We start from the raw sequence: 24825 nt of genomic DNA, 5'->3' as shown, positions 1-24825 counted from the left end.
TGTCCCTTATGTTTCTTCACTTAATTCTCCTCACTTGATGACTTCATTCTTGTTGAGCTAAAAACTCTTTTTAGAACACTCATCTCACAATCAAAGGTTTGAATCTTTCTTTTTTTTACTGTGGGCCTAACGTAAACATTATTTTATTATGCATGATAGAAACTTAGCTAATAAAAGTGAACATGTTATATTAATTATACAATGGAGCGCAGCACTGCACTTTTACTGTTTCAACAGACAGATGAAGTGATGCAGGAGCAGCTCAGAGCTGAAACGAACAGGGTCATAAGATTTTAATCTTTGATTCTTAATTCTTAGATTTTTATTATTTCACCCTTTCTATCACCTGCTGCTGATAACAACACTGAGCTAGTTTTCATCCAGATCATCCAAAGAGATGAATTTACAACTTAAAAGCACTTTACATACCCACCCCACCACCACCACCATCTCCTCCTCCCCCCCTCCCTCCCTGGCTGTCCTCTATCTGTCACCCAATCCATCACATTGCTATTCATCCCTCTCTCCCCGCAGTCCTCTCGGGCTTTCAGCACCTTGTCACCCGATTCGGAATGTGTGCATTCATGTATGTGTGTGTGTGAGTGTGTGTGCGCGCGTGTGTGTGTGTTTGTGTTGAAAAGGCAGGTGTGATTTGTGGTTTTCTGTATATACGTGACCTGGTCTCTGTGGGTGTGATTTTGTGCCTTTGGGGGACAGAGCTGAGACAGACAATGTGTGTTTGTCCTTTTAAGAGCAACACACATGTTGTGTATGTGTGTATTTTTCGCATGTGTGTGTGGGTGTGTAAGATAAAGAGAACAGTCCTGCCTTGTGGTGGTGTAGCTCCTCTAACGATGTGGACGGTGTGTTGATTTGAATAACTCTCCTCTCTGTTGCTTCTCTTTCTTTCGTGTTGTGTTTCTTGCTCTGACAGGATGGAGCAGACACTTCAGTGAATTTAAATTTTGCTCTTACATGTATGTGTGGGTAAAAATGGCAGTGATGGAGCTGCAGATGGTCCGGTTTGTAAATGAGCTGGTCCTGGAGAGAGATAAGGCGTCCGCTGGGGATAAAACTCACCGTCACATGTGAAGTAAAACCTCATGTTTAAAGCAGAGATACACAAACAGAATCTAAACCACAGACACACTCTTTCTCCTCCTCCAAGCACATGATATGGGAACAAAACTCTGTGGCTTCCTTTAAACATGTATACAGGTTCAGGCCAAAGACATGCAACCATGGCCCAAAAACATAAACAGAGCTGATAAAGAAACATATCAGTTCCTCAGTTTCCGGAGTTAGTAATACAAACATTTAAATAGACTTCTATGGACCTCTGCTGTTTACATTTCTAATGAATTGAACATTTCCTTTGGAAAAGATGAACAGGACTTCTGCTGGAAACCTTCTGTTCAAATGTCCGTCCTCATTCAGCTCTTTCCCTCTCAGAGCATTCACACTGACTCACCTTCAAATAAAAATGAGTCAAATGTCTCAGCTTTGAACTGCTTTACTGTAATCTCTTCCTCTTGCAGTTGAAGTGACTCTGTAGAGATCAGCGGCTAGAAGATGCTCTCTGTGGCTCTGCTGTCTGTGCCTGGACTGGAAGACAGGATATTGCTCTTCTGTTCTCTGTCAGAGATGTTTGGGGAGTAGCTCCTCAAGCTGCCCTCACATCTTTACCTGCTAACCATCATACCACAGACTATGAGGATTAGATTTAATCCATCAGGCAAGATTACAGTCATGATCCATGTCAGTTATGTTTGAGGAAATCTTCCCCATAATAATAATAATAATAATAATAATAATAATAATAATAATAATAATAATAATAACAACTTATTATAATTATTATTATTATTATTATTATTATCTACTGCCTGAAAAAATCAGGTGCTGCAATTAAAAAGAACAGAATAAAAATAATGAAAAAAAATCTATAAGAAATAAGGTTAATGTCAAATTTTAAACCAAAGGTACAAAAGAAGACACACTGAATAAACACACACACACACACACACACACACACACACACACACACACACACTCACACACACACACACACACACACACTGACTTTTATTTTGTCTTATCTGAGAGCCACAGCAGCGCTCACTCACTTCTCTCAGATCACATAGTATATCAGTATATCAGGTGTGTGTGTGTGTGTGTGTGTGTGTGTGTGTGTGTGTGTGTGTGTGTGTGTGTGTGTGTGTGTGTGTGTGTGTGTGTGTGTGTGTGTGTGTGTGTGTGTGTGTGTGTGTCTGTGTGTGTCTGTGTGTCTGTGTCTGTGTGAATTAAAAAAAAAACCTGCTTTAAGAATTTTTACACAACTATTAATAGTTATAGTGAATGAAAGGTTGTAACAGTGTTAGAAAGTCTGATCAGAATGCTGACAGAGCTCACAGACGTGGTTTCCTCTGCAGTGCAAAGAATTTAACCTTTTGGAAGAAGTGAGATATTAAAGATTAGACTTCTCATACAGAGATCCATATAAAGGCCTGGTACCTGCTGCAGTCAAAGCAGATAAAGGTCTTGATTTCATCCAGCCCTGCTGTAGTCAGCACTACAGAAAAAGGGAGTGACACAGATACTCGTCTAACCACCCCAAAAGGCTGAACAGGTTCAGGAACCCAGACCTGTTTGACTTTAAGGTCACCATTGTAGTGTATGAGTCAACGCCATCTTGCTTTACTTTGTACTGGTCACTTTCTTGTCACTGTTTTACCTCCACAACTCTCAACAGAGATAGTATTAATGCAAGATATCACACTCCTCATAAAAATCATCTCCGGAAAACAAAGCCATCCACTCACAACATGAGAAACACCTGCCATGATGTGACTGATTACTTCTCAGCTGCTTATTGTGTCAAGTCTTCATTGGTGATGTTGGTGAATCATTGCACCCTAATGGTTCGTTGGTTGTAACATTTTTCTCTTGGGTTATTTATCGAGTCAGGACTAACAGCTGAATTTTATCCTACTGACATCGCTGCTGCTTCTTCTCTGAGATCAGTTCACCCTGTTTCAGAGCCTGGAATATATGTGGGAAGACTGAGCAGATCAAATCAGGGTTTGAAGAGTTTAAAATGAAGGTCAGTCACACTCATTTGTACATAAACACACACACACACACACACACACACACACACACACACACACACACACACACACAGGCACAAAGAAAAGTGTGTGAGAAAGCCTTACTGCCCTCTCTTTTAACACAGCAGGAGAATTCAATGTTCCTCTCTATTTCTGCTTTGCTTGTCTCTCCCTTTCTCATCACCCTGCATCATCACATACACGCACACACACACACACACGCGCGCGCGCGCGTGCGCACACAGACTTATTTTAGAGTCATGCAGTACTTGGTTGCAGAGTGCAGCACAGCGTGAGAAGAGCCCCGCTGGTTGGACCTCTGTTGATCAATCAACACCTTCTAATGGAGGGAGAGATGAAAGAAGAAGAGAAGAGGAGCATGATGGGAAAGAGAGGAGGGAGAGGGGTGCAGAGACAGACGGACGGGAAGGGAACAGACTGCTTTGGGAGTGAAGGACTGACAGCAGCGAGCGCCTGCTGGGTTTGATGAATTTAAAAAGTGACTGTGAGGAAAGTTACAGGCTGGCAGTCCTCTCAGATAGTCCTCAAAAACCGCCCTAAACATGCTCACACCAGGACCTGAGCTGTGACAGAAACTATGGGAGGGTCTGTCAGACCAGATGTTAGCACTGTCCCATTTATTGGTCCTTTCAGATGAATGTTGCCGCCGCTCCTGCACGCTCCAAGGCCTGCGCTCTGTCGGTGCATCCCTCATTGCACAGTCTCTTTCCCAGCCACTCAGGGCAGTCTGTCCTCCTCTCAGGTCTTTCTCATCATGAGACATGGTGGGGTTTGTGCGGAGAATCAGGATTTCTGCTGTAGGTTTTACTTAAGAAGCACTGTAAAATGTAACATGTTATACATCTCCTAATTCACAAAAAACAATGGGGAAAATTTAGCGCCCGTTTTTTTATCAATACTTTTTATTTTCCATTTTTAAGAGTGTAAACAGGATAACCCTAAATTATGTTGATCTAAATAACCTTGGCATTACAGCTGAAGAGTACGATTATACTTTTCTGAAAAATACAAATATAGGGGTACATACTCAAACCAGAGTTCATCAAACAAGAAAGATTTTTGTTCAAGTTATACACCAGTTCAACTTCATAATTAAGGTAAATCCTCAGCAAAAACTAAACTAAACAGACAAGCAAACAAACAAAAGACTGGACAAAGAGAAAAAAAAAAAAAAAAAAAAAAAAAAAAAAAAAAAGAAAAAGAAAATCTGAAACAAAAAGTAACAGAGCATAAAACAAACAGACAGTACTGGCAATATGCATCTTCTTTATAATATTTCTAGATATGTTTCCCCCTCTATTTCAACCCGTGTTTTTCAAATATTATAATTACATTAGTTCATTTATCTTCTTCCATCGCAGCTCGAAAACATCACTGAGATTTCTGCTACTATGTGTAATTCTTTCCATGATATTTATTTCTCTTATTGATTCAGTCCATTTGCTTATTTGTGGTAGGTTTGGTTTTAACCAGTTTTTTTTCTGTTTGATTGCTGTTATTCTTAAGATTCTGTACAGATATTTGTCAGATTTGTCAGATTTGAGGGAGAGGACCTTTGGGGGGGTTCCCAAAAGTAAGTTTTGGAGGCCTAAGGAAAGGTCATTTTTAAATATCTTTCCCATTTGAACTTTAACTGCGGACCAATATTCTTCCAGGATTGGACATGAGTGTAGGATATGAGTGTGGTTGGCCTTACTTTCTCCACAGTTGCGTCAGCATCCTGGTGTGATATTATTGTTGAATTTTGATTGAATGATAGGAGTTATAAAATATCTAATCTGAAATTTCCATGAGAATTCTCTCCAAAATTTAGCGCTGGCTTGATGCTAACATAAATAGGAAATAGCATTAATATGTGGTGCTAGCCGTTAGCATACATTGATAAATTAAGTTTTAAAGCAGAATTTCAGCATTGATCTCAGAAACATATCACAGTTAGTCCTTGTAAACAATACTGAAAACTCAGACAGATTTAGAAAAAAAAAGTCCAATGGAATTGTGTGGAAAGATGCTTGACATGTGATGATAACTTTTTCAACCTTTTTGCATGTGAAGACTTATGAAATGAACTCATGACTAAATGTCTTGGGGAGAGAGACTATTCAGCACAGACAAAAGAAACTGAAAATGTAGAAAACAGCAGAAAATTGTACACAGTCATTTGCATGGATTTCCCAAAACATTTGCAACTTTTCCAAAAAATGAGAAACTGCTTTATTGATGAGCACAGGAGACATATGATGTGAAGACCAGAAATGAACCAAACAACTGAGAAAAACTGTAAGTCCAGAGATCTGGGATGTGTCTAGGATGTGTGCAAAGATTTTTGCATGTTTTTATTTTTGTCCAGAGATATCTAGATTAATAGGCCACCTATAAACTCAACAAAATGTTGACACAGAAAACCTGTACAGCTACTTTTTGAACACAAAAATCCACTGGAGGAAGTGAAAAGAGAATTGATAAAGAATCAGATAGGTTAGCAGAATCGATAAGAGCATTGTTATAATAAAATTGTATCAATACCCATCCTTATGAATGACCATTTGAATGCTTTCTTTTGTTTTGTTTTCTTAAAATTCACTAGGGCCAAAAACATTTTGTGAAAAAAAAACATGCCAGATTGTGATCTCAACCCTGGGCAAAAAAAAATGTGTTTCACATTTTTGCCAGAATCGTGCTGTATACCTTCATGACAGGTGCTGACATACTGTGTATGAGGGTCTGTGCATCGAGGACTGCCTGTACTTGATGCCCCCTTCTTCTTCTTTCCACGTTAGTACAGGTTCCTGTGTGGGTCTAAAGCACACACTCTCAGTTTTAGAAAGTTCAGTGCCTCTCGTGTTAATGTTTCTCTCACTGTCCCTCCTCCATTTTGATAACTTCCTGGAGGAGCCTCATTGGTCAGCAGAGCTGTCCTCCCTCACACACAAATCAGTGTTTCATCTGCTGTGCCTGTTGTTACAGCTGGGATCACATCCTGATGAGTGAACAAAGGCCAGCCTAATTTACCAACACGCTCTATTTGAATCACCCCGCTGTGACGAGGAGCACGCTCAGCCTGGAGGCAGAGCTTTTCATTTACCAGTCCATCTGCAGACCAGCTCTTACCTGAGCTGGTCCAGAATGAGCTCTCTCCAGCCTTGGAGATACCTGGAGGGAGCTCAGGGTGGAGCTGCTTCTCCTGAACATCCTAAGCTTCTGGCTGAGGTGGTTCAGACTTTTGATGAGGATAACTCCCTTAAGAAGTCCTCTGAGCATGTCCAACTGGGACCCCTGCTGCGGGGATTAAATCTCTCATCTGGTCTGGGAACACCTGAGGATCCCAGCTGGAAGTGCTGCTGTGGAATGGGGCTTAGAAAGAGATGTGTAGGATCTTTACTTCATCTGCAACCGCTGAACGCATTTTGGACATTTAAGCAGAAAGATGATTAAATCCTAACACAGAGGGTTAAAAGAGGTGAAGCAGCTGGCTGTATTCGCACAGGAAAACTACAACATGAATGTTTGGTGTTTATTGGTCTTTTCCTCACCTTGGAAAAGAGGGGGAACATGAAAGTTCAAATTTGAGGATAGCTGATTCACAATATAACATAACCTCATACATTTTATTCCACTGCTTTGAGTTTTAATTCACAAATTATAAACATAGATAGATAGATAGATAGATAGATAGATAGATAGATAGATAGATAGATAGATAGATAGATAGATAGATAGATAGATAGATAGATAGATAGATAGATAGATAGATAGATAGATTTGCAGGGTTTGGGGAATAGACCGTGAATAATTCAGCTCTCTGCAGGAGGTTCCTCTTTGATATCTCACTTTGAAGAACGAGTCCATCCCTTTCTCTCTTTTCCCCAGTTCATTTTCCCATCACTTGCTTTCGTTAACCCCCATCACAAGACAACCCAGCCCCCCCCCCTCTTCTCCTCTTCTTCCTCCCACCTGACATCCTCTTCATCACACCGTGCTGTGTGTATATTTATCCAGAAATATTCACCTCTAGTGTAATCTCAGGTGCTTTAACCTATATAACAGCTGATCAGGTTTGTGTGTGTGTGTCCTTTTACTATTATTTTTAGATCAGATGAAAGAGCATCCTCTGAGCGATGTAAACATGATTAAACTGGATTATTTGGGTCATTATTAGTTCATAGCTGAGTGCAGCTGTAAGGAGCAGCTGGAGTTAACGATGTAAAATGTTAATAAAAGTGCACAGTGTATTTTCTTTTCTATTCTATTCTATTCTATTCTATTCTACCATCTACTATCTATCTCTTCAAGATTTTTTTGTCAGACCAATACGCAGATAAAAGAGGAGGGTTGTTATTTACACATAAAAAATAAGTATCGACAGAAGGCAGTTCATTAGTTGTAAACATATTTACAAAAGTGTAAAAGAAGTGTTTTTTACACTTCTTAATGCGCTTATGATGCAAACTATATAGGCAACTTTTAGTGACTTCTTGGACAGACAATGGAGACTTTCTTCTCTGATGAGTTGTTGTCCTCTTCCAGCTGAATGCTGAGGTAACCCAAGACCTGCCAAGACCTGCCTGCCAACCATTGTCTGATAGCAATTGCATTATCTAGGTGTGTCAGTAGAGCTCCGCTCAGTCTGTTCTCAGTCTGACTAAGTTGTTAACATGCATTTCAATGTTCCAAACCCAGTTGTCTTCATTCATCAGACCACAATAAAGGAGCTGTTTGTGTTGCTTTTAGTGTTCTGGAAATCTGTCACTGTTGGCTTACATTTTGTGTTATCAAGTCTGATAAGAAACACATCAAATTAGCCAAGAATGATGTGTTTTGGTGTGTTGGTCAGCTTATCATGCAGCAGAGATCCAGTCCATCACACATAAAGAGCATATCCAGGAAGGAATGGGAGTATAAGCTCAGAAATCAAGACCAGAGCATTATAATAAAAGCAGCAGCCCCAAATGTGGTGGTTCATTCTGTAATCTGGATAATCTTCTCCATGACCCCTTTAACCCACAGAGGAACACACCAATATAAAAATCCTTCAGTGATTTTATGTCAGGGCCGAAATGTAAATTTGAGTGAAAAAGCCTGGGGCTTTTATTGATTTATTCTGTGGTTAAACCTTTCCTGAGCATCAGGAGCAGTGACCACCAGCTGTGCTGCACCCCAGAGAAGCTGTAGCTCGGAGTCCTGTGGGATCATCTATATTAACCCAGTTCATGATATATAGAGTGTGGGCTTCAAAACCTGTGAGTCTGTGACGTGGTGCAAACACTGAACAGGGCGAACAATGTTTCAGTGGTTTTATTAGTTTATTAACAGTTTAACACATGGAAATAAAATGAATGCAGTGGAATCATACATCAGGCTACTTTTAACTCGCACACAGTGATCCATCACATGCAGAGAAATCAATGGACTACTTTTAATTTATGTAAAAGGTAAAACAGATCCCTGCCGTCCTACCCACATCCTGTGTGATCCTCTGGGATTTGTCTGCTGAGGGACAGACAAACTTAACCAACAGGAACACAGTACTGTGAGCCTGTGATACATCTGCAACATGGTGATACAAAGATACAGTGAAAGTTAGGATGAGCTGCACCAACACAGCCCCCACCGTATTGTTCTCAAAGGGCAGAGGAAAGGAGACTGCAGCTCCACGTCATTAAGTCGTATAGAATCACACCAAACAGATCGTATTCAGTGATGTTAAAAGAATCACTTTTGAAAACAGCAGATTTTCAGCAATCCCTTCTCTCATATCCCTGGGTTTTGTCTTCTCTCTTCAGGTATTTTGTACAAAGGTAATGGAGAGAACATCTTTGTGTCCCAGCAGCCTCCTGTCATCAGCAGCATCATGGGTAAGTCCCCTTTATCATGATCACATTATGCATGTTCCAGTGTTGCAAAAATAAAAATCCATGCTGTTAAAATACAACCGTGCATTTTGATGATAGTTTTTTTATCATTTTACATAACGAGTTACTCGTTACGGGAAGCACTGAATACTCTGAATACAACGGAGGATTCTCTATAATTTAAAAAAAACAATGTCAAAGGCCAACTCGTATTCTTGACCATAAAATTCTCTCAAATTAAATTACCTCAGAAAAGTGGGCTATCTTAAAAACCACATAGTTAGGAAACAAGAGCAGGCTAATGTTTCAGAGCTTTCCCACATGAACCAAACCCACCTTGTTTGGGGAAAAACTGGGTGACGTATTGCCGTCCCTTTGCTTCTCTCAGCCTGGTCTTTTTTCCCTCCTATTTTCTGGCTGTCTGGCTGGTGCAGCGTCCCTGTCTCCACTTGGACTGTGCGTAGCAGCTGAGTTGATGGGAGCCTCCAACCAGTCAACTGAGCGGCTGCGCACAAACGCTGTGCTTTTACTAAGAGGTCTGAACCATTTTAGATTAAAAGGGAGCGGGGTCTTTGACTGTGACTTTTACTCTATTCCATCACCTGAACCCTCTGTTCAACATAAATCCATCCTTTGATGAGCGAGTAACATGACATCCAGACTTTTTAGACTTAGCTTTCCTGACCAGGGCACTAGGAATAATGTGACCAAACTAGACTCAAAGTGTTTAAAAAAAAAAAAAAAAAAAAAAAACAGACAAAAAAATGAAGCTAAATTACTTTAAAAAAGTAATTAGTTATAGTTATTTTTTTACTTTCCCAGAAAAAGTTATTGAATTAGTAACTGAATGAATCCTTCATAAATGTAATAATTTACAAGGAAAGTAATTCTTGTGCTGTCTGCAGCTGCTGAATGTAACGTATAGAGTAGAGGTCGACCGATATGGGTTTTTTGGGGGCCGATGCCGATGCTGATGCTTTCCAAATTTGGGCAGCCGATGCCGATATGCATAGCCGATTTTTCCAATTTGATATTCAGGCCGATTGTTAAATAAAATTATATTTATCACATTTTTGTGAAACGCGGCAATTTCTGAGCAACTAAAAGAAATCTATTACAACAAGTCGTGTCCAGTCCTCTGAACATTTATTCAGCTTTCAAAACAATGAAATATTTTGTCTGAGTAAACACACAATGTAACAAGCAGTAGTAAACATTCACACTCTTCTTAAAATGTCAAAAAATAATTTTAAACTTATTAATATAATTTGAACAAAAGTATGCAATGTATCCAAGTGGTTCCACAAGTTTGAGGTGCTCATCTTTTTTGTGCCTGATCAAAAATTGCGTCATTTTATACAATGGATCAAAAATCGGCTTTTTAAAAGAAAATACGGCTGATGGCCGATAGAGACAAATGTCCAAATATCGGCCCAATATATTGGCCGGCTGATATATTGGTCTACCTCTAGTATAGAGTAACTTGTAATCTAACTTAGTTAATTTTAAAATCAAGTAATCTGGAAAGTAACTAAGTTACTTTTTAAAGGAGTAATCAGATTACTTTTCAAGGCAACTGTGGCAACACTAGTGGCAAGATGTCCAAGGAGGTGCCACGGGTTGTGGGGTTTGTCTTTAAAGATTTTACAGCTAGACCCTGCAAACGCAGAAAGTTGGCTTGGGCCAAAATGGAAATGGTAATTGGACTTGAGCTTATATAGCGCTTTTCTAGTCATGGACCACTCAAAGCTGCTGTACACCACAGGTCACACTTACCCATCCACACCCATTCGCTCTCACATTCACACACTGATGGATCCAATGTTTACTATTACAGCTATCCATCAGTATCTCTAACACAGTCACGCCCTTTTCATACCCATTCACACACCACTGACGCAGCAGTGGGAGCAACTAGGGGTTAAGTGTCTTGCCCAAGGACACATCGCCATGTGTCGCCCAGAGCTGGGCGAGAACCTGCAGCCTTCTGATCATTCTCCAACTGCGCCACCGACGGCCAAGGTACTGAGGACTCAACTTGGAGCTATGGTGACTCGACTACAACTCTAGTTTTTTCTTAAATGTGCGGCTGGGGGGTTTATTCCTTCTTCCTCACTATTGTGACCACCGATGCACGAGGAAAGGGCAACCAATGGATATTTAGGACAAAGAAGGTTTATACATAACAATGTGTAAAAAAGCCAACAAGTGCTGTTTGAATCAACGAGTAAGAAAGATTGAGGGGCACTGTAATCTGGACAAACGGCTCAATAAAGCGAATAAAGCTTTGAACCTGCTGCTTTGTCCATCTTCCAGGAAACGGACGCCGCCGCAGCATTTCCTGCCCCAGCTGTAACGGACAGGCGGAGGGAAACAAGCTGCTGGCCCCGCTGGCTCTGGCCTGTGGAGCTGACGGCAGCATCTTTGTCGGAGACTTCAACTACATCAGGAGGATTTTCCCCTCTGGGAATGTGACCAGCGTGATGGAGCTAAGGTAAAAGAAGGGAGAGGGAGGTGTGGGAGCAGGATGACTGCTGCTGCTGTTGTTCGGGGATTAGATCCTAATCCAAAGAATTCAGCTCTTCATGTCACAGTGATAAAGGTCTCACTTAAAAAAAATCAAGATTCAGCTTCAGAGCCATAAAACGTTCAGACTGAAATGTGGATTTCAAAACCGATTTAGCATCAGATCTCATCTCCTCTTGGATCAGGTTATTCTGGACTTGTTAAAAGTATTTTGAACAAAAAGGCAGGGCTGAACACTGGTAGTAATGAACATTTGAATATTGTCTGCAGCTGGAAGAGTGAAAGCTCCACTAGTACTCTGAATTTAGAAAGCAACACTTGGATTAGTGTCAGACTTCAGAAACAAACTGCTGGAAGTGCTTGTATTTTGAAATATTTCTCCTTCTGACTTGATTCATTCCAAGTTTTGACCACAGCTTTTATCTCTTCTGACCTGACCTGCCTGTAGATGCTTCTCTGCTGATCTCTCTGTAGTTTCAGGAACTAATCTGTCCACTAACTGTTTTCTCCTCTTTCTTCTGCTTGCTCTGAAATAAAGAAACAAAGATTTCAGACATAGGTAAGACTACTTTCCTTTTCAACCTCTGACTTTCTTCTCGTTCCTCGGCTCCTAGCCGTTTTCTTGCACTTTCCTTCGATCCTTCGGTTTCTCCATCCTATCCATGAAAACAATCATCAGAATCTTTATGAGCTTTGAAACCGCTGAGTGTAACTTCTTGTAAGAAAATAGGTGATACGTGATTTGTACATGAGGCTGTGACCTTAAACACAAGGGGAGGGCCGTATTTGTGTGTGAAGGGGTAAGCACCAGGTATTAAGTGAACTGTGTAAGTTTGAACAACAAATGGCACAGCACTTAATTTGGAGGTTTTTTGTTTGTTTGTTTGTTTTGTTTTGTTTTGTTTCATTTATTTATTATTTATTTATTTGTTTATTTTTTTATTTGTTTTTTTTTTTTTTGTCTTTTTCTCTCTCTTTTTTTAATACTGCCGGGAATAAAATGTAACACTTTGAATAAGTTCAGTTATCTGTACATAACATAATTTTTATTCACATTAAGGTAATTCAGATAAAGAAAAAAATCATACACAGAAAGCACAGCTCTAGCAAATTTATCAATTAAACGAACACATGACTAATCAGCATAAACAAATTCTTAATATTTAATTTAAAATGTTTTTAAATGTTTTAAGAGCTGAGAGAAAGTGCTTCTAACAGGAAATGTTTCCCATGGAAAAACCTACACAACTACAAACTAACTGTCAGTCCATGAGCCCATTTTAAATCACAGAGAGTGGAAATATTACAGAGTGATGTTTGAATTCAACAGAAAGATGAGGAAATCATTGTTTAACCGTCCACATCTGCAGATCTCTGTGCTGAAATGATGTAAGTGATTTAAAGTCATGGTTGCCCACTCAACTTACACCTTTCACTGCTGGCTCCAAAAGAAGACAACACTTGCTTTGGTACTTAAAAAAAAGTAAGGAGAGCAACTTTCCATATAGAAAGATCACAGGAAAACTAACAAACTACCACGTCCTCTCCCATATAATGTTCAGTAAAGATTATACTAAGATGTGTGTTCACCATGGGTGATCGGACCTTCTCTGCCACAGCTCTGAGGCTGTGGAACGCCCTTCCTGACCACCTGAGGGCCACACGCACTATAGACGCTATTAAACAGGACCCAAAGACTTATCTATTTAGAAAAGCTTTTACCTAACTATAGGCTCCCCTTTTAATCAACTCTGTAACACTTTGAGATTCTTTGAAAATAAGTGATTTACAAATAAAATGTATTATTATTACCATGTTTATAATACTACTACTACTACTACTACTACTACTACTACTAATAATAATAATAATAGTAATAATAATAATAATAATAATAATAATAATAATAATAATAATAAATTTATTTATTTTTTAAAAGCACAGAGATCTGTTTTGATGGATCCGGGAGGTAACAGGCTCCGGGAGTGCAGCTCCTTTCAGTCATGTCCTTTAGACGTGTTGGCGCTGTGTAACTGTGAAATCTAATGGAAAGAAGAAAACGCTACACACTTGAATATCAGTAACACCCAGGACTTTAATCAGTTAATCAGTGAGCCACAAAATGAATATGAATACCCCTTTTAAAACAGCAGAGGGCACTATTCACTAACTCCTGTAACTCTACCATCTTGAATATGTTTGTGACAAGAAGGGGAGATGAAGCTGCCCCGGTTTCAGGCTGCAAACACATGAAACAAAAGCAACTGAAGGAATATTTTTTTGAGGCAGGCTTTTTTCTAGAGTCAGAACATCATTTGAGACACCTGCATCATGAACGGGGTCATGAGATGAGAGGGTTTTTCATTCATCATTACAGCAACAGCAGATGAATCTGTAGGATGGGGACTCACCCTTTCTGAGAGAGCAGTTGAACTTAGAAATGAGTAAATCAGGATTTACTCCCCTCATATAAAAGCAGTCAGGGACTTGAGGGACCATTTTATCTGGCCTGTCTTTGGTGGCTGTTCAGGAGCCATTCATTTCCTTCAAGTGACTTCACCATCCGTGGAGGTTCCAGGCTTCAGAGTGTGAAGGAGACAGTGATCTAGATGGAGCTGATAGCAGGCTGATTTGACACACATGATGTAAGAATGATGCAGAAAAGTTGCAGGTTGCATCATCTGGGATAAGACAGATGATGGATGGACCTCACACTGGTGAGTGTAGGAACAAACCTGCTTAATTAGGACATGGATTACTGGTTTATTCATGGAGCATTATGTCTTTCTGCAAGACAGCATGATGCTAAAGAAGCTGAAGTAAAGGAGGCAAGTCTCTGAGTTAGTTTAGTTTAGTTAGTTTAGTTTGAGTTTTTCATTGTTTTTTCCTCCTCTCCTGTTTCTTGATGAGTGTAAACATGAAATTGAGCTGTATCCTCTGTTGTCAGCTCAGATGAATGGCATCACTTGATGCAGCTCCAGGCAAGGAGAGGCACAGGGGAGGAGGAGGAGGAGCAGGAGGGAGAGGGGAGTAAGGGTGTTGGCAAGGGTTATTCCTCCCTCCCATGTGAGTTTATTTAATACTAGGGATAAAAATAAAATTAAAAAAAAGATAAAACTGTGTTTCTCTTAAAATAAGCTGTTGCGTCAGACTGCTCCAAAATGTCCAGAAGCAAGAGATTCAAATAACGTTTAAAATATAAAGTGTGTAACATTATGTTTAGATGTGTATAAAAGAATAATGACAGATTTATGTCAAGATGAGTAACCACAGCATAAAGGTAAATATGTAGTTCCAAGGTTCATTATAATCAAAAGTGAAATAAATATTAAACCTGCAGCTTTGTCTTTTTGTTTCAGCTCACCCCTTTTTTTGCTTTTTCTTTTACTCCAACACACCCACAAATACACTCACCCACACAGAGCAGCAGCACACCAGCAGCTTCCCTGCTATCGGCAAACTTATGTTGATTGGATTCAGTTTCTTGACTCTCGTAGTTTTCACTTAAATTCCTTTTTTTAATTAAAACACCGTTTCCTCTCAGGAGCCTTTTCTATCTCCTGCTATTTCTTCATGTTTGCTTTATCTCACAGGTTTCACTCCTTTAACATTTAAATCATACTTTTCTCCAACTTCCCCTCTTCTGTGTCCATTCTCCCTCTCTTTTCCTCATTCTTCACTTCACATTTTCCTTTCTGCTCCCTATTTTATTTACTCACCATCTCCTCTTCCTTGTCTTCCTCTTATTTGTCTTTCTTTTGTCTTTCTCCACTGCCCTTTGTTTCCACATCTTCCCTGCTCATTCACATCTTTTAATCTGTCCTGGCATGTTGAGGAGATTGAGTGCCATGTCAAGCTCATCCTCAGGCTGGTGTGTGTGTGTGTGTGTGTGTGTGTGTGTGTGTGTGTGTGTGTGTGTGTGTGTGTGTGTGTGTGTGTGTGTGTGTGTGTGTGTGTGTGTGTGTGTGTGTGTGTGTGTGTGTGTGTGTGTGACACAGAGTCTAAAATAGACGTTGGCATCAGGAGCATCCTTTTCTTTGCTCTGGCGGTGCCGTTTATCCGAGGCTGAACCACGAGGATGTCTCTGTGTTTAATTAACAGGAGTCTGGCAGACAGGTGGAAACAGACAGACAGGTTTCACACTTCACTCTGACAGAAGTGAAACATTTAATTAGCTCCTTCTCCTCACAGAGCTGTCACTTTGAAAATTTAAAGACCTATTCAAAGGCAGATGTCAGCTAAGTGTGATTGTGTTTCTCATTCAGGAGATGAAATGAGCCAAACTCCTAACCTTTGATCAGAGAAGACAGGATGACTTTTTATGATGTGATATAATGTAAATCAATAAGTGAATACTAATTTGTGTATTTATTTTATACATCAAAAAACTTAAAGGCTCCTCATGCAAAAAACTGCTCCTTGTGATGGCATTCTTAAAAAAATTTAGAGAAAATAACCAACCCTTCTGCTCTTTTGTTTTTGGCTGACATCAGGGGCTTCGGTCATAAAAAAGAGAATATGCTCATCCAGACAGAAATTAAAGCTGATTAAACTGCAGACAGAACCCCTGACAGAGCTAAGCTCTCACAGAGGTGTAATGCTGTTGTCTTATAATCATGATTAGTACCATACAAACTAATCCAAGAAAAAATGATGATTTTTTTTCTCCTGCTAATGATTTCTCCATGGTTGTCACATACTTATTGGGAGCTGCTCACACTGCAGCTGACAGCTCTACATGTGTGTAAGTTTCTGACACACACTCCAGAAAGTGCTCTCGGCTGGGAATCAAATGTTTTTAGAACATGCTCGGAAAGATTAACTCTTGTTCTGAAGCACAACACTCAACGCACACAAGAGAGCAGCAAAACTCTTAAGCAGCCTCTCATTCAATCATTTCACAGTTAAGATTTAAAGCATCGAGCACCCTGAGGTGAAGAAATTCAGAAGAAAATAATTGAATAAATTAAACAAAAATTGTTGCTCCTTGATAGATGTCCTTTCAGTGTGGTGGCTGATGAAACCTTTGGTATGATGATGATGGTTTAAATATCTGTATTAATATGAGTCAAAAAGAGTATGAGAATTACCGCATTTGTAAGTTATCAGATGTTCAGTATTGTGCACTAGCCCTGTGCAATGCCACGTTATTTAATAACACCTTCTTACTAGGGATGTAATGTTACACAAAAATCCTGGTCACGGTTTGGTACGTACCTTGGTTTTAGGGTCACGTTTCGGTACAGTATGGAACAACACAAAACCATTTGCTTGTTTAGCATGTTTATTTCACCAAAAACTTGCCATTATACAGTGAGGGGGGAGGCTCTTCAAGCTCCGGTTGGTCGTTAGAAGCAGCCATGATGCACAATTCAGACACAAGCTCCTGTGGCTACGGAAGCTCTTTGATATTCATCTTCTGACTGGCTCACCCTGAAACGTCACGTCCACATGATATGCACATGATCGCAAAGCAAGAATCACAGACCACTTTCCTCATGAATATTAAAACGCCTTCTAGACGAGTACTCGCATGAATATTAAAGAGCCATGTGCAGCGGCTAAAGTAAACTTACTGTACTCGTTGAATACAGCACTGTACCGAACCGAACGGCCTTATGGAGCGGTTCGGCACTGATACATGTACCATTACACCCCTACTTCTTACACATCACTTGTTACAAAATAATATGGGATGCAATATGTAAGACCTAATTTTACATAATGCAGCAAAGTTTATTACATATTGTGTTCAAGATTTTTTTTTATAAAAAATTACAGCGTTATTACATAATGAAGTAAAAATGTATTACACACTGGGGCAGTATTACATAGAGTGGCATTACAGGCTGCATGATAAATAGTTTAAAGATCAGGAACCAGATTCACACGCGTACAGGATCTCATTTCTAAACATGGTTGATTCTTGAGCATTTTCTTTAAAATGAGCTGCATTGAGAACAAATTCCACACCACCGCTGCCTTCTCCTTCAACCAATGATAAAGAGTCTTTACAACACATAAGCATTCTGCTGCCGGCTGCAGTTAACTGAGAAAAGACTGAGTGCCACTCACTCTACTGAAACGACAAGAGATGGGAATCTAAAACTGGTTTCTGTTCACAATCGATAAGTAATGGTTCACTCTATTGAGCGACATCATTAGCCTTTATGCTTAATGATTACCACATTGATTCTTTACTTTACACCAGAGCAGCCGGACCTTACGTCCACTCTTCGCCTCAGCTATCTTAGCTTGGCAGATGATAAATATTTTCTGCTTGAAGATTTACTCAAGACGCACTGAACTCAAAGAAATGCGCATTACTTTCCTATTCAATACATTCAACATGATATACATTTCCATGTAGTACAAAAACAATAGCACTAGCTTGATGCTAATGTATAAGGGGAAATTGCATTGATATGCTAGCAATTAGCATACGTCAGTATAACTTTGGTTTTAGACCAGAATTTCATCTTTCATCACAATTTTTTTTAAATTTGTTATCTAACCTTTATTTAACAGGTTGGTCCCATCGAGATTAAAAACCTCTTTTTCAAGGGAGACCTGGCCAAGACAGGCAGCAGTAATAACAAAGTCACAGACAGGAAGCGCAAAGAAAAAAACAACGCAATATGCAACAGTCAATAAAACACAAGATAATGGATTACAACCACATATTAGGAAACAGCTGTTCAAACAACCTAAAAGCTAAAACACTGACATCTTATAGAACCTGCCCCCATCTCTTTCATTTCAGACTTAAAACCTTTAGTCGTTTTGCAACTGGTTCCAAGATAAGGGGGCAGAGCGTTTGGGACAGAGAGTGTAATGAGGTCTTAAGAACGCAGAGAGTGCTGTCCGGTACTTCTCTGCATGATAAAAAGTGAATAATTAGTGGGGCAGCAGACCAAGAACTGCCTTACAGATAAAAGTGGGAGCACAACTCACAATGGTGGGTCAGAGATTTTCAGTTTGTTATAAACCACAAGGAGGCATGGTACATACAAACATATCAAACTTACGCAAATGTTTCTACAAACAGGAAGATGGAAGAAAAGTTACTGCTGGCTCATTGCTGGCTTCACGGCAAGGTTCCAAACAGTTCAAACCAATAGCTATAACCTCTTCAAGACACTATATGGTGTACTTCAATCAGTAATATATAACAAAAAGTAAGAGATAACATATAACAAAATGGAACACAGGTGGCCGATTGGTCTTGGTTGTTCTCCATGTAAAAAAAAAAAAAAAAAAACCTGTAAAAATTGGTGCCAGAGAATCGTGGTCTCAGTTTGAAGCAAAAAAGAAGGGGAAAAAAAATTGTGATTTACATTTTGCTAGAATCTTGCTGCCCTATTGTGCATCCATCGTTCTTCATGATTTGACTGCTGAGTTGTAGACTGTACGTCAATTTTGGAGATTTCAGACAGGCATTTTTGTAAACCAGCTAACATTGGAGGCTATGTACTAAAGCTAACGTTACTTCAGTAAAAGGCAAAAGTTTAACTTTGATTTCTTGTGAGGTAACTGGCTCTGAGCCCAGTAAGTGAGATGAAAACAGCAGTAATTACCCATCTACCACATCACATTACATTCACACCAACCCAGGACTCAGCACACTGCTAAATTCTTGTCTTTACCTTTGAGACGGTTTTTACACCTTTAATGTGGGTACTTTAGAACTCAGCCGAAGAGAGCGGAGTCATCTGTCACTTTTTCATGTTAAAAAAAAATAAATAAATAAATATGTTTTTTAGCCTCAAATAAATAAGCCAAACAAAGGCACAGAGCACAGCCTGTTTTTAGTTTTAATCAGCGTGTGATTGTCTGAAGATGAGTAACCACCAAGACTTGCGGCTGTGGGCGGAGCATGTCTAAATATGGCACTGGAGCCGAATGTCAGTGTGTGGTAGTATGTGTGTGCATGTGTAATGAACTCTTCCATGACAGTGTGGCAGACATCATTAACAGTATGTCACGGAGAGTGATGGTGCCCACAGAGCTCTCAGACGGACAGACAGACAGAGAGAGAGAGATAGACTTTTATTACCAACACATCACACCTGAATCCTGGAGAAAAAAGAGCTGAAACACAAAAATAGATGCAAACTTGCACTCTCTCTCTCTCGCACACACACACACACACACACACACGCTGTGTCTCACACTCAGGTGCTCCTCTGGCAGTAAATTAACACCACTATCTTGCCTTTCACCTCATCAACCTTCTTTTTGTTCATTACTCCTTCATTATCATCAGCTCTTCTCCACCTCCCTCTCAGAGTATCACCAGAAGCTTGATGATGATGATTCCAGTGTCAGTTTTAAAATATTTTCACAAAAGTTGCTCGTGGGGAAATTTATTTTAAAACTTGTACCCTGTCTTTCACATAACTTGGGGTCTAAATGACATCTGGGTGGAAAAAAGAGAATTGTCAAAACATGATCTTGAACAAAATGTTAAGATCAGAACAAAAATAACAATAATCCACATATGGCACATGTGTATGGTAAGCCGGATGTAGACAGAGCAAATTGGGAAAAAAGGGGATTTATTAAAAATCTAACAAGCTTTTCAACAGCTGATCAAAGGTTTGGATACAGCCCAAAAGACCTAACCTTGCAGAGCAGACGGACCTGCCTGATTCAGTTTCTGAACTCCTGCAGGTCCATCTTGCCAGGCTCCAATGGCCAATGATTGCACTTGGCTAAATTCTAACCAGCCCAATCAGGGAAGAGAGGCGGGAGCTGTAGGAGCAGATGTGACGTCAGCAGACTTTTGTACTTGTCAGCGTTCCTTTGAGTCTTAAGTTAAATTTATAAAAACGGAAGATGTCGTCTAACGCCTTTTTTACAGCTGTTTCTCGTGATTCAGTAGTTGTTCATCTATTGTTTCTTAGAAGCATCGGCTCACATAAGCTACGTCATACTTAATGTGCTTGATGTGGATTGGTCGGTGGGGAGTGTGTTAATCAGAACAGTCGTCCAATCAACAGCTGCAGATTTTTTTTAAGTCCCTCCTCTGAAAACAAATCGGAAGAGCTGCTACCCAGATGGACTAGTGAAATAAAGTGGCGGATATATGAAACTGTTCGTCTGGCGTGTCAGGTTACAAAAGACCCCAAAGAGAACTAAAAGTTTAAAGAAAAGACCCAGTTGTAAAGGGCCCCACCATCAAAAATTAGTTTCAGCATGCTTGACGTGAGTGTTTCCAGGAGGCTGTGGGAATGTTGCTTCAAGTGGTGAAGATGTCTTCATGGAGGATCATCCACTGTCTCGACCTGATGTCCATTTCTGTAAACGTCCCTCTCCATCCATCCCCAAATGCTCTCAGAGTGATTTAGATCAGGGGAACATGCAGGATGAGTGAGCTCACTCCTCTGGAAGAAGCCCTTTGTCAGACGCCCATTGTGAAGTGCAGAGTTGTCCTGGTGAAAAACCCAGTCACTAGTCATTGCCACACAGACAGGGCCCTTTGAGGGCTCTCAGTCACGAAGGAGGGCCCCTCAACATCTCCACATAGCCAGCCGCCGTTTGACGCCCCGACCAGCCTGAAGCGCCATTGTTCCATTGAAGGAAAAAGCTCCACATCATGATGGCGCCCCTTCCACTGCGGCCATGAAAACTTCTTCAGTTTGATCTCCTCCATGCCAGTAACGCTGAAGCCATCAGGACCGTCAAGGTTCAAACTTTCTTCACCTTTCAGTGTCCCATGTTTGCTGCTCTCTGGAAAAGTCCAAACAGGAAGTTTGTGGCATTGAAGGAGACGAGGCCTCTGAAGACGTGTTTTGTTCTTAAAGCTCTTCTTTCAGATGGAGTCTAATGGTTATTGGGCTGTCGTTGGCTCCAGTAACAGCCTTCATTCGGGGCCAGGACAGTCAGTCAGATCCTTCGGCTCAGCTCTGGTGAAATGGTTTTAGGTCTACCTCTGGACTTTTTTGTTCCATAACCCTCAGTGTCTTTAGAGAAATTCAAAATGTCTTTCTAACTTCGTCCAACCTCAGCAGTGATGGGGCGTTATGAGAGGCCTTGCTGTTGTGAGAGGTCATGACAGAGAGAAAACCTGACAGGGGTTAGTTTTTCACTTTTTGAGATCAAAATGTTCTTGACTTACAGCGGTACACTTCATTCTGCTGCAAGAAGGAGGACATAACTACTGCAACACAATCTATATCTTGATCGAGAGGTGTCCCCTTAAAAATTCATTTTTTGTCTCTGACACGATCAGTTTGTTATTCTTAGTGTCTGACATCACTACAAAAAGGATCCCTCCAAAGATAGACCTGTTTGTTAAGGCAGACCGCCTAAGCCTGAAACATCTGTCCTATCATTTTCTTCAAATCCACCAGACCCCAGAGACATGAACAGTAATGAAACACACACAAAAAAAGCAGCCATTACTGTTGTCTCATTTCCACAGTTATTTGTGAAATTGTGTTGTGTGAGAGACAGGCTAACTTTATATGACACTAAAGCCAAATAACAAACAGGGAAAGGGATGGTAGACCAGAAAAAGCTGGTAGTTAGGAGGGGAAATGAAAGATTTGATCAATGGGCTGAGCAAGTTAACAATGGAGCCATAACAGCCTGTTTACCTGCTACTTACCTGCTGAAATCTGCACAAAGGTCTCTGTACTGTTAGTTATGAATCATTCAGTCCCTTAAGTTTGTTAAAACATAGGAAGTCTGAAATATTAATGGACATGCCTGAGTGTTCTCTTCTTTAAAAGTTAATGCCTCTCTCTCTATACACAGCAATAATCCAGCTCATCGCTATTATCTTGCCACCGACCCCGTGACCGGACAGCTTTATGTGTCTGACACAAACTCACGCCGGATCTACAGACCCAAGATGCTCAGCGGGGCCAAAGACCTCATCAGTAGGCACAGTCTGTTTAACGCTGCAGACGACAACAGTACATGTTACCTTCATTTGTTTGATTGAAATGCAGTTCAATTCAATAACTCATGGGATGTGTGTGTGTGTGTGTGTGTGTGTGTGTGTGTGTGTGTGTGTGTGTGTGTGTGTGTGTGTGTGTGTGTGTGTGTGTGTGTGTGTGTGTGTGTGTGTGTGTGTGTGTGTGTGTGTGTGCGTGTGTGTGTGTCCAGGTAATGGAGAAGTGGTGGCCGGTATGGGTGAACAGTGTCCTCCGTTTGATGAGGCTCGATGTGGGGATGGAAGGAAAGCTACAGAAGCACAGCTACTGGGACCTAAAGGTACACATACACTCATACAGTTACAAAAACACATACACATACACACACACACACACAGCCTGTATTTTTTGGGCCTGTTTCATGACAACAGCCACCAAGGGGGGCTGCCAAGTCTAAGTTTAGGTGTACGAAGTTTGACCTCAAACAGACTAAGATCTTGGCCTGTACTGGTCCAAACCTCTTGGTGGAAACTGGTCAGCACACACACATTTGGTCCACGACATTTGGTCGTTTTATCTGGAGAGTCATCTGTACTCTGTCATACTACTTCTACCCTGTTGCAAACAAGCAAATGGACAATATATTACCAGAGCTGTCGACAGAGAACCCCACAAAGCAACTCAGGCCCCCACAGGAGGGTCTTTTCTACCTGTGCTCTACCAGAACCTTAAAACAGCCAAACCTAGAGCCTGAGCTGAGCCTGAGCTGCTCAAACTCTAACTAGAAGCCTGCTGGAAGTTGAAGAGCCTGACAACTGAAGGTTCCACCTCCTGGACCACTTTAATTGACTGAAGGTGCAACAAGGAGGCTGCATGCTGGGAGCACAGAGAAGAGTCAGGGCACTATGAGCTTAAGAAATGATGGAGCACAACTTGAGCAGCAACGATCTGGACCAGCTAATGAGTCTTGTAGACTTATCAGATAAGCCTAAAGCAGGGGTCCCCAAACTTTTTCCCATCAGGGCCAAACAATTTTTCCCTTCTCTGATGGGGGGCCAGGGTCAGTTTGTAAAAACAAAACGTGTGACAATCGCAGAGGTGTGCAAACGTAAATATTTATTGTTTCCTAGAAATCCACGCATAACCAAATATTAACAACCCTTGCTGGGATCTTGACAGGAAAAAAAAAACTGAAAATAAACAATAACACTATTAATGAAATATATAACACCATTTATGAAATAAATAATAACTAAATAACCCTTTTCAGGTTTTTCACAGAAAAAAAGACCATGAAATATTACATTTCTTGTAGACACCACTCTTTGCAGCTCTCTCTCATTAACTTTACTGTGAAAACCAGAAAGCAAGCAGACTAAGAAACCAAACTAAGTGATACAACACCTACCAGCACAATACATTTCACTACCAGTATGGTTGTATGACAGGATTTTTTTTAAGGGAGGGGTTTCAGATAGGGCACAAACTGCAGAAGGGTGGTATAGAAAGTTACGTTCTTTGCATGTGTAAGTCTCGATTAGGTAGCCAAACAGAAAAAAAAATCATAATGCTCCTCTGGAATTGTTCAGGGGGCCGGGCAAAATGTGGAGGTGGGCCGTATCCGGCCCCCGGGCCATAGTTTGGGGACCACTGGCCTAAAGAGAACTAGAGAAACCCAACCCAGAAGTAACCGGGGCATGGTCTAGTTTTGGTGCATAAATTTGGGGCAGCTTAGTTCTTATATTTGTGTGAAAGTGAATTTACACCTTGTGTGACATGAGTTGTAACTTCACCTTACCTTCACTTTCACCTATTAACTCAATCTTTTTGTACTTAAAGGTAGGATCTGCAGGAATTTTCATTACCTGTCAGTTAACACAACACTCAAACTGGGCTCCTCCTCCTTGGATCAGTGCCAGCGGCAGCTCACACCCACAGCCTCCAACCATGACTACGTGAACACACTCACTAGCCCAGCAACCACCTGTAGCATAATGCCTCTATGTGGGAGAGACTCAAGAGATGTGCACCTGACTTGGCATGTTAGCACAAGCTAATCACAGATATTTGACACATACCTGATTAGCACAAAGCTAACTCGCGTTGCTCTTCAGCACGGGAACGTGCTGCTCTCCAAGTTCCTAAAAGTGAGCAAAAGTCGAGGCCAAGCTTCACTTTAGTTTGGGGAAAAGCTTTAGCTGTTTGGAGTTTTGTTTCACTTTGGTTGTTTCTCCTTCCCATGTGATACGTCCACTGCTCAGATTAGCTTCCTCCACCCACTATCATCGATACACAAAAGTCACTTGTGCACTGGGTATGCTGTGATTGGCTGATATAACCATGTGTACTCTCTGCCCAGAAACGGCCCTGACACAACCAAAACATCAACATCCAGGCAGAGGAGGAGGTTGAGGCAGACACAGACACTGACAC

General features: G+C 40.7%; 1 protein-coding gene across 9 annotated transcripts in view; it reads left to right on the top strand.

The window, feature by feature from the left end:
- tenm3 (teneurin transmembrane protein 3) overlaps nucleotides 1-24825 on the top strand; it is a 498200-nt gene that overhangs the window by 430518 nt on the left and 42857 nt on the right. For 6 of the 9 annotated variants that reach the window (XM_074697994.1, XM_074697986.1, XM_074698038.1 and 3 more), the window contains 5 exons: nucleotides 8915-8986; nucleotides 11300-11477; nucleotides 12048-12068; nucleotides 22271-22395; nucleotides 22625-22732. In XM_074697994.1, the coding sequence (XP_074554095.1) occupies nucleotides 8915-8986; nucleotides 11300-11477; nucleotides 12048-12068; nucleotides 22271-22395; nucleotides 22625-22732 (504 nt within the window). The remainder of the gene's footprint in view (nucleotides 1-8914; nucleotides 8987-11299; nucleotides 11478-12047; nucleotides 12069-22270; nucleotides 22396-22624; nucleotides 22733-24825) is intronic. The other 3 variants (XM_074698004.1, XM_074698047.1, XM_074698025.1) reach the window with 1 other exon arrangement.

The sequence above is a fragment of the Halichoeres trimaculatus genome, unplaced genomic scaffold (genome assembly GCF_033239565.1).
Source record: "Halichoeres trimaculatus isolate MK-OKI-2021-1 unplaced genomic scaffold, fHalTri1.1 fHalTri1_scaffold_2, whole genome shotgun sequence".
In the NCBI taxonomy this organism is placed as follows: domain Eukaryota; kingdom Metazoa; phylum Chordata; class Actinopteri; order Labriformes; family Labridae; genus Halichoeres; species Halichoeres trimaculatus.
Note: the sequence above shows the minus strand (reverse complement) of the source record. Positions and strands in the feature narration are given on the sequence as shown.